The 17,076-nt window shown below is 35.2% G+C and overlaps 1 protein-coding gene and 1 long non-coding RNA gene across 4 annotated transcripts in view; both read left to right on the forward strand.

The window, feature by feature from the left end:
- Positions 1 to 7,837, forward strand: part of LOC111046547 (LIM homeobox transcription factor 1-beta) — a 103,072-nt gene extending 95,235 nt beyond the window's left edge. For all 3 annotated transcript variants that reach the window (XM_039429989.1, XM_039429988.1, XM_039429990.1), the window contains exon 6: positions 7,648 to 7,837. In XM_039429989.1, coding sequence (XP_039285923.1) covers positions 7,648 to 7,820 — 173 coding nt within the window. In that variant the 3' untranslated portion in view covers positions 7,821 to 7,837. The remainder of the gene's footprint in view (positions 1 to 7,647) is intronic.
- A 5,040-nt stretch (positions 7,838 to 12,877) lies between these two features.
- On the forward strand, positions 12,878 to 16,616 carry LOC111046554. The gene is made up of 3 exons (XR_005571518.1): positions 12,878 to 13,056; positions 15,081 to 15,337; positions 16,059 to 16,616. It is a non-coding gene; the product is annotated as an uncharacterized LOC111046554 (long non-coding RNA).
- Positions 16,617 to 17,076: the final 460 nt, after the last annotated feature.

Below are 17,076 nucleotides of genomic sequence, written 5' to 3' on the forward strand. Positions count from 1 at the left end.
AGGAATGTATTTGGGTCTCTCTTAGGGCCCTATTATACCTGCATATATTTCCTTATTCTTGGACTAGAAATGTAAAATTCGTGACATACACATTAGGTTAATAGAAATAAAATTCTCTATTATGACAATTAGGCATTAGTTAAGTAAAATCATGAATATTGAAATGCTTAAGCAAGTATATTATACGTATGCCCAATCTATCTTACAGTATGGTATCTTAGCTTGGGGAGGCGCCACAAAAGACTGTCTTGAATCCCTTGGGAAGTGACTCAAAAATCTATTATTAAAACGGTGTTACAGAAAAATAGTAGGTACCCTACTGAAACCCTATTCAACGAGTTTAAAGTATTTAATATTAATCAGCTGTATGTTCGATCCCTACTTATGCACATCTACAAGAATAAACCAGACATATTCGCTCAAGTGCAACATGGCTACACAACCAGGAGCTCGGTGAACGGTGGCATTGTTATTCCTAGAGTATCAAAATCAATAAACACAACAAATTCCTTCTATAAAGCAAGTATACTTTACTCAAAACTCCCCCAACACATTAAAGACATTGAAACACGATCCATAGGCGTATACAAACGCCACATTAATAGATGGTTTTTGGAGGTTGGTAGGATAAGAATTTTAGATTTTCTTAAATCAAATTATACTTTTTGATAAGACTAGCCTTAATGCATGCTGAGTCGGTTGGCCATTGTTCTGATCCGTTTCTCTTGTTCTTGGCTTGACAGTGAGTTTTCTGCCCCTCATTCATTTTTTTTCTCTCTCTTCTTCTTCACTTCATACTTCATTTTTCCATCTCTCATTTCAATCTTTTCCATCTTTCACATAATTATATTGTCATGTATTTCATTATGTTAACTTATTATGAACTATTGTCATTATGAACTATTCAGATTGCTACTCTTTCCTGCACACAGGCATTTTGCCCATGCATGGAAAAAATGTGTATTATTTTTTATTTGAAATGTATTTTGTTTGTAACATGAAATAAATGAATAAATAAAATAAATAAATAAAGAATTCATCATTCAATTATCAGAAAATAAATTTTCTTGATAAATGAAATTTGATCGATTCTTATTAATAGTTGAAATGGAATCAGTCATACCGGTATTGCTACCCTTTATAGAAGGCAGTGAGAAGGCACAGAATCGGCAACGCTGTTTTTCCATCTCTCTTCACTGTCATTACAACGTGGACCTCACTATAGTAAGCTGAAGAACTCGCTAAATTCAGGATATTTACGACTTATCTGTAGTGTGGTTATAGCTCTTCAGAGTTCTATTTCTATTAAATCCTCTAATTATTCTAGTAGATGGAATAGATCTATTTATCTATTCCATATTTCTATTCTCATCCCTATCAGCTACTCCAAATATATAATACATCTTTAATCAGCGTCTTTTTTCTTTTGATTCCGTTTGGTTTTTTTGGTGGAGTATCTTCCGACGTTTCAAACCAGCTTCGACATTACGTTGCAAAGTTGCAAACTTTGGATGATAATAATGGGCTGTATTATAATTTTGAGAGGATAATAAATTTAGAGGATTATTAAATTTATTTAATAATAAGAGGATAATATATGACAATAAATTCAAATTAAATAATTTCTTGGTATGAAACTCTGAAGAGCTATAAATAGGTCGTCAATATCCTGAAATTGGCGAGTTCTTTATCTTGAAATTAGCGGGTTTACCCTAGTACTGTACTGGTATAAAGATATTGTAATTGTGGGATAACAGACTTATGCCCGGTTTTTCAGTGGATCCATAAACTGTTTCATCTATACAATTCAATAGCTTTATTAAATCGATAAACATGAGAAATGCGTTTCTAGAACGCTCCATAAACTTATTGAATCCATAAATCTCTCGATAAACTATAGTGCCAAAATCCAATCTATAGATATTATTTATCGAATCAATCAGTAGAATGGCTCCAAGAATATGAAGAGTTTGAAGTCAATTGGCATAGCCACCACCTCTAATACAAGGCCCCGGCCTACGATATTGCAACGTCGCAGTGTAGGCCTAGAATCTAATACATGATTGGTGAAGAAGATTTAAAAAAATACCAGATGATCTTTTTCACCTATCATGTATTAGATTCTAAGCCTATGCTGCGACGTTGCAATATCGTATAGCCTTGTATTAGAGGTGGCTATGCAATTGGTCGAAGTGTTATCCAGTTTTCGTAAATCATACGAAAAATCTAGTTTAAACAATACATGGTGTTTACTGGTGTTTACGTGGTTTTGATGAACACAATGTTAAAAATCTGGTGTGGCGCACTCACACAACTTTCCTTGCCGTTATGAAAATTGATCACCTGACGCTAGTGTTCCCGCGCATCTCAAGTCTACTATTCAAAGATTCGAGCCAGCTGGTGACAGGGCAATAACGCTGGAGACACACGAGGTCTGCTATCTCTTCATAGTGAATCAATAGAATCAACAGTTTGCAATTGAATAATCACATCTTCTCGAATTTCGAGCTTATTTTTAATTTTAGGTGAAAATGTTACTGCACATTAATTGTAGAGATTCTCATGCTCAATCTTTCCCACTCGAAATTTTTTGTTTAAATTGTATCTGAAGCCTGATAATTGAGAATCTGAAATCGAACTTTGCATAGATGGGGCGGAGCTCCTGAAATTTTTACAGATATGGGACTTGTGGCAGTTGATAGAGCTTATCGATGACCCTTTCAGGTTCAACTTTAATCAAAATCGTTGGAGCCGTTTTCGAGAAAATCGTGGAAAACCCTGTTTTTGACAACATTTTCGCCATTTTAGCCTTCATCTTGAATTGGATTTGCTCGAAATTGTTCGTGTCGGATCCTTATATTGTAAAGACCTTATGTTCCAAATTTCAAGTCATTCCGTTAATTTGGAGATGAGATATCGTGTACACAGACGCACATACACTCATACACACACACACAGACCAATACCCAAAAACCACTTTTTGGACTCAGGGGACCTTGAAACGTATAGAAATTTAGAAATTGGGGTATCTTAATTTTTTTCGGAAAGCAATACTTTCCTTACCTATGGTAATAGGGCAAGGAAAGTAAAAACTAGTCTGTTAGACCCTGCGTGATTTTTTCTTGAACCTTTTAAACTCAATCTTCAACAAATCTGTATGAAACCACGCGTTCAGAGATACTGCAGGTTTGGAGTTGATTTCATCACGAATGCCTTGTATTAATTATGCAATTGAAACCTTTTTCCAAATGTGATCTAGAACATGGTATTGTGTGATGTATAGAACAATCAAAGCTAGGATTCAAGTCAGAGCTGAAATCGGTCAACTTGAACATAATAGTAGAGCCTTGTTTAGAGTAGAGTTGAGGCTGTTCTACTTAGAACAAGTCAACTGTTGATGCAGCGGGTGTCACAGCGTGACTTCTCAGCGTGAATGAATGCTCCCACTGTCTGAGCATGGCAAGATTAAGCCGATCTCAGTATCACACTAGATGTCAACTACTGTAAACACTGAGCATCATCGCACCCTCTTTCTAGGGGATCAAGGCATCAATATCCTTGCCATTCTCCTCCTTCTTCTTCTTCTTCTTCTTCTTCTTCTTCTTCTTCTCTTCTTCTTCTTCTTCTTCTTCTTCTACTTTTTCTTCTTTGTTCACAATTTTCTCAGCTCTATTTCTAATTTCTATTCTTTTTCATTATCCTTTTTTCTCATGCTATTCTCCTCAACTCTACCAGATCTTCCTTCCTTCTTTCACGCCTAGTCCCTCATTCTCAAATTTCCTCTAACTTAATATTCTTGTTTTGTTGATAAACCTGATCCCCTCACCAAGTTTCATCACTTTCATTTCTCTCTCTACATTAATTGTCCATCTCATCGTCTTCTTTGTATTTTTAAAACTTGCATCCATAATGCAAATGTGCGATAAGTTACAATACAACATACAAAAACATTGAGGACTATCGTTCTCCATGAAAATCGAAATTATCTACTAAATTTTCTTTCTTCTCTCGCATATTTTTTCAATATTTCCTCTCTTCATCTCATCCTTCAACTAATATTTCTAAAAAAGTGTGCAGAACGAGTAATCCGCGGTTGAGATCGATGCCACTGAGAAGCTGTGCAATGATGAAAACATCTGTAGTCATCGTTATAGATACAGCTAAAATCTAAATTCTTACCCGACCTGTTTTTACCCTGGCAAACTATCAACATAGAGAAAATATAGCATAAGAAGAAATCCCATGGTAGAGGGCGTCCATGTTTCAAATTCCAACTCAAGCCGATAGTCCTAGTAGTTCTTTTTCGTGAAGCAATGTGACGCTGGTAGCCTCGGGAGTGCGACAGTCGAGACCGACGACAGTCGAGGCCTGCGACAGTCGAGACCGACGACAGTCGAGGCCTGCGACAGTCGAGACCGACGACAGTCGAAGCCTGCGACAATGGAGGACTGTTTTCCAGTCGGTCGTAGGCCTCGACTGTCTGGGCTGTACGTAAATTGAAGTGTCCTCTTCTGTCGCCTGACGCAGGCGACATTTGAGGACTCTTTTTTAGGAGTCCTCTGCGGTCGCAGGTCTATGCGGGCCTTTGTACGGGCCTGTAAAAAAGTTAAAGAGGCCTCAACTGTCGCCTAACGCAGGCGACATTTGAGGCCTCTTTTTCAGGAGTTCTCTACAGTCGCTGGCCTCGATGTCGCAGGTCTCTACCGTCGCTGGTCTCGACTGTCGCAGGACTCTTCTGTCGTTTGCCTCGTTTGACATCGACCCGTAGCCTCTCATACTTACAGTGACTCTCATCCGACAGTAGTCGACAGAAATCGGCTTGAGATGACAGAAAATCGGCTTGAAATTTGGATCATAAACAACCCATACCATTGGAAATCTTCTTATTCTATCTTTCCTCTATGCTATTAACTTCAGTCCATAATCTTTTATCATTTACTATGCTTTCCTCCCAACAATACTGATGATACTCTATCTTCTGACTCCATCCACCTACTCCTCCCACTTTACATACCTCACCCCCCACCAACGGCTACCTAATCCTCTCAATACAAGCGTCGACCAGTGCAGTGCCTTTTGAATTTCGGCGCGCTTTTGAAACGAACACAAAAAGTCGAGACAGACCATGTCAAACATGGCGCGACGGGAGTTCCAGCTTCCGAGTCGGGATTAGCACCTGAGTGACTGAGTTCCCTCTCACTCACTCTCTCACCGTCACTCACAAACCTTCTCTCTCTCTCTCACCCTGGAACCTCTCTCTCACTCTCCCAACCCTGCAACCCCTCCAAATCCTAGCCAGCCGCTACACACGACTATATTAAAAATCCCGTCGACTTCCCATGTCATTGTCATGGTTGGGCCTGGATTTGATATGCATTAATATTGGCACGGCATCAAGATGTGTGGTGTGGCATACACTATAGGATTATAGATGATGACTTCATCACTTTGCATTAGATAGAGGGTATTTAGTAGAAACAATAGTGTAGAAATGGGCGTGATACATGGAAATGTTGAAGTAAATTAATATCAATACAATAAGAATGCTGAGGGGAAATTAGATTGTAATTGCATAATACATTACTATAAAATAAACGAAAATGTGATTCATCTGCTAAAAAGTACCCCCAAAAACTGTAAATAATTGACAACAGAGAGTATAGCAAGAAGACTACAAAAATAACTTGCTCAAATCAAGCATTGTAGCTCAGGCCTAAAACCTATCACAAGCTCACTATGAAAAGCTCGTTATCAATATTGGCAGTAAGTTGAAGAAAAGCCTATTCTTGTTAATATAAATAATTTTTCTTCTCTGGACTGCATCACCATAGTCACCTCTAATACAAGGCCCCGGCCTACGATATTGCAACGTCGCAGTGTAGGCCTAGAATCTAATACATGATTGATGAAAAATATTTTTAAAAATACCAGCTGATCTTTTCCACCAATCATGTATTAGATTTTAGGCCTACACTGCGATGTTGCAATATCGTAGGCCGGGGCCTTGTATTAGAGGTGGCTATGGCATCACTCATTTCAATACAGGATCAAAGCTTTACCACCAACAAGAACTGTCTTTTGTTTTTGTACAGTAAATCTAGACACAACAGTGATGGTGAACAGTGAAAAATAACTCGCTAAAGTTCTAATGGTATTTTTCATACTCGCTCGGCCGTCTTCATGGAAATAGTCCGATTAGAACTTGGGGATACTGTATATATTTTCACTGTTCTGTGCGAATCAAACAAACAATCAATCATTCATTTAATAATACGATTATTTTATCATGATAACACGATCTGGCAAAGTTGCAGAGGTGGAGAAAGGATAGCGCTATCTGCTCTTTCCAATGATAGACAAGGATAGCAATACTAACTTTAATCATAAGGTGCGTACACATATACGCGTCGCCAACATGAGCAACTCACTTTTAATCAGCTGACTATATCTGTATTTTTTACAGAAACGGTAAGATATAGATATAAAAAGCTTGGCATCAGCTGATTAAAAGTGAATTGCTCATGTTCGCGGCGCGTAAATCTGTACGCACCTATATACTGATCACACTATAAAAGTTTTTTGAAGCCATGCGGTTCCCATTGAAGACAGTCTGTATTATATTATGCGGTTTCCGGTGAACTCATTCTTCATTGTATAGATCAGTTATCAGGATATAAAGATATTGTTATCTATTCACTAATCTGAGAATTAATGGATCTTTCAACAAGTTGAACAATTGAGGAAACAAGAAGAAGAAGTTGGAAACTCTGTAAATTAGTTGTTGATATACAGATGAAAATAAATGAATTTCTAGCTGTTGTCAATATTTTGCAGTAGCAGAAGTCTTCGGGGTGATTTACAGCATTTAATTGGGATTTTCGTTTAATAATAATTAGTTTTTATAAAATAGAACTGGTAGTTCTGTGAACAGTAGACCTCACGCAGTATTCTCATCCACAAGTACCTGATTGAAACTATAGACCTTATGGAAATACAGCAATAGACTGGCTTCTCCACACATATGTGTAATCACTTGTCAGCTGCTGATTTATGATGAATAATATTCTATAGTCTGATTTTTACTCTAATATTGGCGTATGAAGGAGGCTCCTTTTCCTTTTATATTATCCTTGAAATGCAAAATTTCAAAAACCTTGTATATACGTCAACGCGCAATTAAAAAGGAACATACCTGTCAAATTTCATGAAAATCTATTACCGCGTTTCGCCGTAAATGCGCAACATATAAACATTTAAACAATTAAACATTTGAATATTAAGAGAAATGCTAAACCGTCGACTTGAATCTTAGACCTCACTTCGCTCGGTCAATTATAATACTCTTTACAATTGATAGAATGTTAAAAACAAGAATACTTATTGTAACGTAACTCCTAGTTTCGGTCACAGTTTGATCACAGCATCGTTAGGTTATAAAAATAAATGTTCACTAATAGTTTTGTTATTTGAAAAATCTTCAAGTAAATTACTTTAGCAGCTGCAATCATCTTATCAACTGATTTTTCTGAGATTTTTTAATTTTAAAGGGTACAATAATTCTCTTTTATAAATACAAGAAAGTAGCCCTGAATTCATACATTAAACAAAATAATTAGTTTTGTTGATTTGTTGAATGTTGTGTTGTAGGTCCATGCAGCGGTGCGGGGGGCTTCGTGAACGACAGCTGTAGTGACACAGAGGGAGGTCACGGCCTAGAAGGGTCATTGCACGGGGAGGCCAACTTCAAGGGTCACGATGACCACTTCTACAAGGACATGATCGATGCCGAACAGCCCAGGCAGTTCTTACACTCTGGTTAGTTTCAAACAATATCAATATTCATTTTTTAACACCTGTGAAAACTAATTCAATAAGGTCCGAGTCCAGGCAGTTCTTGCAATCTGGTCAGTTTTAAACAAAAAATTCACTGTAACAAACCCTCAAAATTGATTCTAATGAAATACTTCAATAAAGGGCTATTTGAATTGTCAATATTGATATAGAAATAACGTAGTAAATTTTAAATTAATACACTACTATTTTATACATTACAAAAAATTTATTCATTTTGAGAAAAGGACACTTGAAAAATGGCTTAAAAGCTGGAAATGGTCGGTGATGTTTATATAAAAAGTTTTTTTAAAGATGTGTTTCAAATAAGTCTTTGCTATTTCTATATTAATTATATAATTATTATTATATTATTCATATTATTATCAAAATTGATCATTTATTTCTCTCAGATTATTCTTGGATTGGGTAAACCTTTAGCATGAACACAATAATTTGGACATCATCTGAATATTTGGACTATATTTTTCAAAACAGTGTTGAAAATAGTAATGGCTATGCCTGTTTCCTATTCCACTATAGTGAGGTCCACGTTTTAATGGCAGTGGAGAAAGATAGGAGAACAACGTTGCTGATTTTCTGCCTTATCACTGCTTTCTATAGATACCGATGTATTTGATTTAATCAACTGTTCATTCTTCTTTGAATAATCAATTTTATTTTAATCGTCAAGAAAAAATATTTTTCAGTGATTAAATATAAAGAATTCTCACAATTGTTGATTCATTATACTTCTACATTGTTCAAATACGATCTGGCAACGTTGTGGAGCTGAACAAGGATAGCGCTATCTGCATTGCAAATGATTGATTGATTGAGTACTTTATTTATGTAGATTACAATATATACTGGCTTATACACTTATATACAATAGCTTACAATACAGCAAAGTTATAGATGAATTTACATAATATAGACTAAGAAAATAACTATTGAACTGTATATGATATGAAAAAGCAATTTGTAATATAATAACTATAGATAATAATCATATTGTTATGCATCTACATAAATTGGCGGAGCTTTGGACATATCAATGTCCATTCTTTGGGAAGAATATTAAAAATATCCTCCCCACTAACTCTCTACCAATGATAGGGATAGCAACACCAATGATAATCAAATACTGTCATTATAACGTGGACCTCAGTATAGATAATGATGCGTACAGATTTACGCGCCGCGAAAATGAGTAATTTACTTTTAATCAGCTGATGCCGAGCTGTTTATATCTATATCTTACCGTTTCTGTAAAAATACAGATATAGTCAGCTGATTAAAAGTGAATTGCTCATGTTCGCGGCGCGTATATCTGTACGCACCTTTAGATTCCACGATCTCAAGTAAAACTGGTGAATCCTAGCATTTTGAAATTCTCTTTTGCGACAGATGCATGTAATAATGGAATAGGTAAGAATGAAAGAAGAAGAGCATCGGATATTTTTGAATCGACACAAGAAAAGCCTAAATTGGATTAAATTGAATCGATTTGGTTAGCAGAGTAGCAATAGGCCTACTGGCGGAGAAAGGGATATCTTGATCAGCTATTTTTCCAGACCAGTACAGTTTTCCTAATCTTATTCCATCTCCTTCCTCATCTCATTTTCCCTCCTCTACTCCTCCTTTTTCTTCTGCCTCATCCTTCTTCTCCATGGTTTCTTTCTTCTTCTTGTCAATTTTCCCTTTTTGTTTACTACCCACACTTCTTCTTCTTCTTCTTCTGATCATCTTCTTCTCCTTATTCTTCTCCCTCTTTTAGTGCTTCTTCTTATCCTTCTTTTTCTCTACCTCCTTCTCATTCACCCCACCACAACTTCTCATCTTCATCACCTTCTTCTTCATTATCTTTTTCTTCTTCTGCACCTTACCTTCTGCTTCCGTTCTTCTTTTTCTTCTTCTTCTTACCTTAAGCTTCTTCTCCAGCCGTCTTACTCTTCTTGTTCTTCTTCATCTCCTTCCATAGTCTTTACTCTTTCTTCTTCTTCTTCTTCTTCTTCTTCTTCTCCTTCTTCTTCATCTCCTTCCATAGTCTTTACTCTTTCTTCTTCTTCTTCTTCTTCTTCTCCTTCTTTTTCCCTACCTCCTTCTCCATCACCCCCTTCTTCTCTTCTTCATCACATACGTCTTCTCCGTCATTATATTTTTCGTCTTCTCCACCTTACCTTCTGTTTAACTGCATCTTTTTATTCTTCTCCTTACCTTCTATTTCTTCTCCTGCCGTCTTCCTCTTCTCCTTCTTCTTCATCTCTTTCTATAGTCTTCTTCTTCTTATTTTTCTTCTCCTGCCATCTCCTGCCTTCTTCTTTCCCTTCTCTTCCTGTCTTCGCCCTCTCCTTTGTTTCCTGTCATCTGCTGCCTTCTTAACCATCAATTTTTTCTCCTCCTGTCATCTCCTTCTTTTCTTCTTCTCCAACTTCTCCTTCTTCTTCTCCAATCCCAAGTATTTTCGCTGACTACTGAGGGGGGAAAAATCGCCTGACTTTTGATTGGCGCACAGGCCATCCCTGGAAAGTCACCCACCAATAACCCCCCTTTCCAACATAAACCCCCCCATACCTCATCCCTTCCCCTCCCTCGCTCATTGAAATTACCAACTTCCTCCCTTCCCCCACCCCGGTACTCGAAATATCTGGCTACGTCGTCGTCAAGAGACAGAAGTCTCTCTCTGTCTACAACCAAGTTTTATGTGTTTTCCAGCCTCCTTTATAACAACGCTACTTCTAAGGTTTCATTGCTTCTCCTTACTTTTCTTCGTCTTCTTCATTCTGTAGCTTTACTTCTCTCTAGTGTTCTTTCGCACTCTCTCTCACTTACTTCCACTAACTTGTTCTCTTCTCTCCTCCTTGTTCTCTTGCTTTAACTAGTATCATTCCACATTATCTACTTTCTTCTCTCCCACTCATCATTCACCTCCTACTTCTCTATGCTACCTTTTCCACCTTCTCTCCATTCTCTTGCACTTCTCATCAGTTTATTATTTTTCATCCTCCTACTTCCGTTTTTGTTTGTAAACTTTGTCCTCTGCCTAATTCAATTCAAAGCTACATCTTTCCTTGGATCTCATTGCTTCTTCACCGTTTTCTTTTTTGTCTCTATCTTCAAAGTTTCCTTTTTTGTTTTTCTCTTCAGTTTCTTTTTTCTCCCCACCTCTCTCTCATACCTTTTGTATTTCTCGTCTTGCTTTAAATTCGCCACTTATTTTCTCATTCTTCCAATATCTTGACCTTTTTTGGTTCTTCTTCAAAATATCTGTCCACTCCTAAATTTCACATACTTTGGAATTTCAATTCTTCAAAAATATTCTAGATTTTTCGTCTTTGTATTTAGAACAGGATAGATTGCCTAACGCATTATCACATCTGAACTACCGAACTTATTCAATTCAATTTCAATTTATTAAAAACACAAAAACAAGACAAAATGAAATAATAAAAAATTATAAAACAAATAAAATACAATAAAATGTTACAAATATAAAAAACCATGGGCAACCAACGACAAGTTGGGTGTGTTGGAGAAGAGAAAAAAGAGAGGAAGATACCTAGCCAACTATGGTTTCCCATGTAATAGGCAGGCAAAGAAGAGAAGTGAGAAGTGATAAGGAAAAAAGGGAAGGGAGAATTGGGGGGAAGGAAGAAAACAGAGGAATAGGTACTGAAAATAAAAGTAAGCGAGTCCACTGAAAAATGAAAAAAAAACTAATGAAAAAACAATGCTGGAGCAGAAATCTCGAGTCATATATCTAAATGGAAGAAGAAATTACTGTATGTCCAGTTTTTTATATCCAGTTTAACATTTCCGCTGATCTTATTGTCCATGAGAAAGTGATTTGGAATGAGGTTTATTATTTTAGTACCTATGTAAATTAACTGCCTCCTCATACATTCAATATTAGTCTTATAGGTTACATATTTGTTAGCAGTGGCAGTATTAACTTGGAGTTTTGCATAAAGCTTCAGAATTTACAGAGGATGGCTATAGGCTTTTATACCGTTCTTTATAATGAGTTAATCCTAATTTCAATCATTCAACATATAGTATTTCATTTTCCTGACATATTCTATGTAAGAGAAAATTCCAATCAAATAGTCAATTTTCCCAGTGCATCATTTCCCAGTGATGGCGCAGTGTCAACGTAATAATAGTAGAAAATTGAAACTAATTCCGACTTGAAGGGATATGCGGTGGAGAGGAGGCGGCGATGTTACCGTGCTAAAGCGGACAGCGTTCTGTAGTCTTTAGTGAGTGTTCAACACCTCATACTACGCATACCTAGTCTCCTCTCTGAAAGCACTCTATCGACTGAGTCTGTCAATCCATCTCGTGATTGGCTCTATTCATACTTTACTGTATACTGTATTTATATTGCACTGGCTGACATATCACTGTAGTGTAATTGGCTCTGATCTCTCCATTCCTCTGCTCCGAATATCCCTCCATTTCGGTTGTTTTAATTCTTCTACCCGGGTGCGGCAGCGAAACTTCATTTTTCAAAGTGAACGCCATTCAGTCAGCTGATGTCGTAGCAAAGCTGATTTGGTCTCGTCAGAGAGGCCAGACAATATAGTTTTCTTCCCGAAATGTTCAGTCGCCATCATGCATTGGAACAATGAGAAGCGTGAATTTGCCGTTGAGACATATCTATTGATTTGGAGAGCAATATCAGGGAAGAAATTGCCAAAATAACGCCTGCAATGCTGGCAGGAGTCATGACAAACGCAAGAAATCGGTTTACTCAGTGTATGTAGAATGGGGGACCTACCTTATTTCACATTTAAAACGAATTGAAACAAAACTTTATATATTTGTCTACATTACGAAAAATTAATACAAACTTTCTGATCCATACAAAGAGTTTTATTCACTTTTTAAAAAAGGAAGTTTCGCTGCCGCTCGCTGTATAATAAGTACTTATGAAAATATGAAAAATGTACTTGAATGAAATCCATGAAATCAATGATATTAAATGCAATATTGTCACAGATTGTAAGAATGATATAATAATTCATTATTGTGACTTGGACAGATGAAAATTTCATCGGGGTGCAGGGATTCTGCGGGGGGTGCAGGTGAGGGCATGACGGGGGCCTCCCTCAACCCCATAGACCGACTCTACTCAATGCAAAACTCCTACTTCTGCGCAGAGGAACAACATCTACTCGACCAATGACATCTTCTCTGAGGGCACCTCTTGCTCCATTCCAGGTAGAAAATATATTATTATAAATAATAAGAATAGAAACATGAAAGAAATAGAGTTTTTAAGATTGAATATGTATTGATTAATAATACATACAAAATCAACCAGACAAGAAATTGATAATCATCAATACTAGACAGAAACATATATGTTTTGGAATTTCTTCATAAATTGAAGTGGAAACAAAAATAATGAAACTGAAATGTTATGAGTAGAACAGAAGATGCCTTTCATTTCACATTAATCATTTGAAGAAATTTCTGTAGTTTCCAGAATAGGTAATAACTGTGTCATGACCTAAATTTGGAAGAAAAATAGCCCAAGTTATTACCTTATTATTTTATCTACCAATGCTATTACATAAGTGTCATTTGTCTACAGGTTAAAAATATTAGGTATAATGGCATTAGCTTGGATTGTTTTTATACTGACTGTCATTAAAACTAGTCTCAGAGACTAACCATTAATTTTCATTTCTAATAGCTTGGATTTGAATGAATAATATATTTTTCCTACAGATACCTTGAAAAGTGACCATTTCCTGCACTGATTGCTGGCCGCAAAGAATCACTTTTCCGCTCTAGTGCGCAAGGTATTTACTTTGCGTACTCCAGATTTGCAGCATGACAACGCAAAATAGTTAGTGAAGATAAATAGTATATGGAGCACCAGTGCAGGAAAATCAAAATTAAGTTGGTAACACTGACTGTGGTCCACGTTATAATATGGCAGTGGAGAACGGCATTGCCTTGCCATTATGTGCCTTGATTATAGTAATTTCAATGCTTACATATTAAGATAAACCCCCTTCAAGCTGTCAGATAAATTTTCAATTGAATGACTAATCATAATAATTTGATTATTATTATTCAGTTTTAAATAAATTAAGGTTTTTATTAATAATGAAATTACACAGAAAACCATTTGATGGATTTCAGGGAATTTTACTCATAATTTATTACCCACTTTTCATATTCAATGGTAACTGCAGGAAAAATTTAATGTGAAATACCTGCGCAAAGTTCGTTTGCTGCACTCGAGAAACCATTATTCCGCACTCGCCTACGGCTTGTGCGTAAACGTTTCTGTCGGTGCAGCAAACTGTCACTTTGAGCACTAGTTGCACAAATAACTATTTCAAATCAGTAAGTAACAAGATTTTGTAAAGAAATGAAGAATTTCAATCTATGACTCAAATTCTATGACAAAAGCCAAACTCATACTAAACTAAACTGAATGGAACTAAGATAAGACTTGCATAATTCTGATCTCAAATTCTTGAGTTTGTTAGGATAACTTTACTGTTAATATGGAACTTATTTTTTATCAACTCTTTGAAGTAGTGGACGTGATATTTGATATTCATTCATTTTATAAACACAAGCACAAAATCAAATCATAAAATAACATGAAGCAGCACAGTGTATACTATAAATAGATTAGTAGTTGGCTGACCTGTCAGCTATAGTAAGAATGCTCCACCCACGGTGGGCGTGTCTCGTCTCAGTCAATAACAGCCGTTTAACTTGACAGGACAGCCACCAATAAAACGCCTCCATTCATTTATACATTTTACTGCTACATGTTCATAATTCAGATTCCTGAGATTAAATTCAAACCTTTCAGATTTTGAGATTTCATTGGTGAATGGCTTTTTAAATTTATCAATTTATAGTTATATATATTTTCCAAATCGTAGTATTTCACTGCTAATATAGATAGAATGAAATTTGGCACTATAAAAGATGCTTCTAATCTACTTTTTTTTCTTTTCTATAAATAATATCTCAACTTTATTTTCTAATCCCATTTTTTCTAGTACAAATTTAATTCTATTAAATTTTGGAGATATACTGTTTGATTCCTCGTATTGTCATTTGGAAGAATTCCATGTGTAACATGAATAAATATGTTTCAGTGAATAATATTTTATGGAATCTGTTATTCGATTTCAATACTGTACATAGAATTTAAATACTCTTAAAACATAATCAAAATTGAAAAATATTGTTGTTTCCCAATGTTTCAGACCATTTTTATGGAAAGGAAAAGAGGAGCCTAGAAAAGATGCCAGCAACTAAACCATTATGCAACACTCCAACGAAATTCAACGAGGATCCAAACCAATGACCAAACTACAATAAAAGTGTGAAGTTACCCATCAGAAGTGACATAATTTCACCATAAACAGTGTCTTCAAAATCTAGAAATTTTTTGACAATTTCAATTTACTCATATTCCAACTCAGGATGAAAAGAATTGTTACTGAAAACAATGACAAATATGGTGAGTGTCCATTTAATAATAATAAAATCTTCAATTGGGAAAGAAGGTGGACTTGTGATATTTGTAAAATAAGTTTGTAGAATTGTAAAAATTTTCAATATTACCAAGAGTTAAGTACGTTTCTCATTTTAATGTTTTTATCTGCTCATGATTTGAATTAATGTGAGACGATATGAAGGAGAACATTAATAATGAGCTTCGATATAATTTAGGTTTGTAAATTTCACAATTATTTACGATACAATAAAGGCCTAAATGTGTGATTTCCAAATCAACGATAAATATTCAATGTTGTTATTTGCTCTATACTGTTCCCATTATATATGGTTGACACGTATTTTAGAATGAGTGTTTTTCAATGTCTCCTATTCAAATACCATACTTTATTATTACCATAGATTATAAGTAAATTTCTTGAATCAAAATATGTTGTGTATGAATTAAAATCTCAGCTTTAATTATTTTATAAATTATGTCCGTTATAATAGTCTTAATTCTGAAGTTGATTTCATTGTTCAATTATTGAGTAAAAATTGAAAATTTCTATCAAATTGTGTTGTGTGTTTGTGTTTTTCTCACATGGGCCGTAACCTAAAGATCTACATCTGAGTGCTGAATATGGAACGTTACTTTTTAATTTGTTTCTCTATTCTCGGATTTTTCTTTCATTTGTTCCCCAACGTTTTTTTAATTCTATCAAACTTTTTTTGATTTTTTTCAGCAAATTCATTCTCTACAAACACTCTCAAGGTTTGTATGGACAAACTTGAGCATGAGATTTCTCAATAATTTTGCACGATTCAGCTTTTCTTTCGTTCATCAATTGAGGTACTGTATTATTTATAATTTTATTGAGTTACCATTTTTTTCTACTACATTCTTCATTATTCCGTTAGAAAAAGAGATACTTATTTTGAGAAAGACATGACAGCTTTCGAGGACATTATTATTTTGATACAAGCCTTTTCTCTCTACATGAATTACAATTCAAATTGATTAATATTCGTAAACTAGATTTTTGTGCAAAATTCTATTAAAACTAGACCGATGTAAACCAAACTGTTTTTAAACTTATATTCAGTTACTTCTTTGTAGATTTCCCTTTGTTAAGATAAATCATTAATTTACTATTATAGGTTGAGTTTGTGCTATTAATTTCCTTCTCAGGAAAAATCAAACATCGAAGATTCTGAACAAAATGTTGTAAAAGTGACAAAATGAGTATCGGTGATTTTATTTTTTGACTTAAATTGCAAAGTGAAAAATAAATTTATTCTAATTTGTGTATCATTGATTCTCCTGATGATAATGTTTAAATATTGGTTGCATGCACGATAAACTAATTTCAAGAATATTGTGGGATGAAGAGACTAGAGATGTTGTTGGTAACGTGATTGAGGTCTTTTAGCAGTATTCAAGAGCAGCATGGCCAGTATCACAAAAATCTAATCAAATTTAACCACCGAAGAATGATGCATCATGATAAAGGAATTTTAGCAGTATTCAAGAGAATCATAGCCAGTATCACAAGAAGGATCTTTGTTTGAAACTCCTGTGTTTCTTTTCTGGCTTAAAATTTTGCAAAATTACTCAAAAATTTTCCAATATGCAGAGATTTGAGTGAAATATTTTTGTTTTTGATTAGTTTTTAAGTATAAAAATTTAAAATTTTTAGTTCACTCATTAGTTTTGAAGTGAAAATTGGACTTTTTGAAGTAAAAAGTAAAATCATAACCTCT

The sequence above is a fragment of the Nilaparvata lugens genome, chromosome 6, assembly GCF_014356525.2.
Source record: "Nilaparvata lugens isolate BPH chromosome 6, ASM1435652v1, whole genome shotgun sequence".
Lineage (NCBI taxonomy): Eukaryota > Metazoa > Arthropoda > Insecta > Hemiptera > Delphacidae > Nilaparvata > Nilaparvata lugens.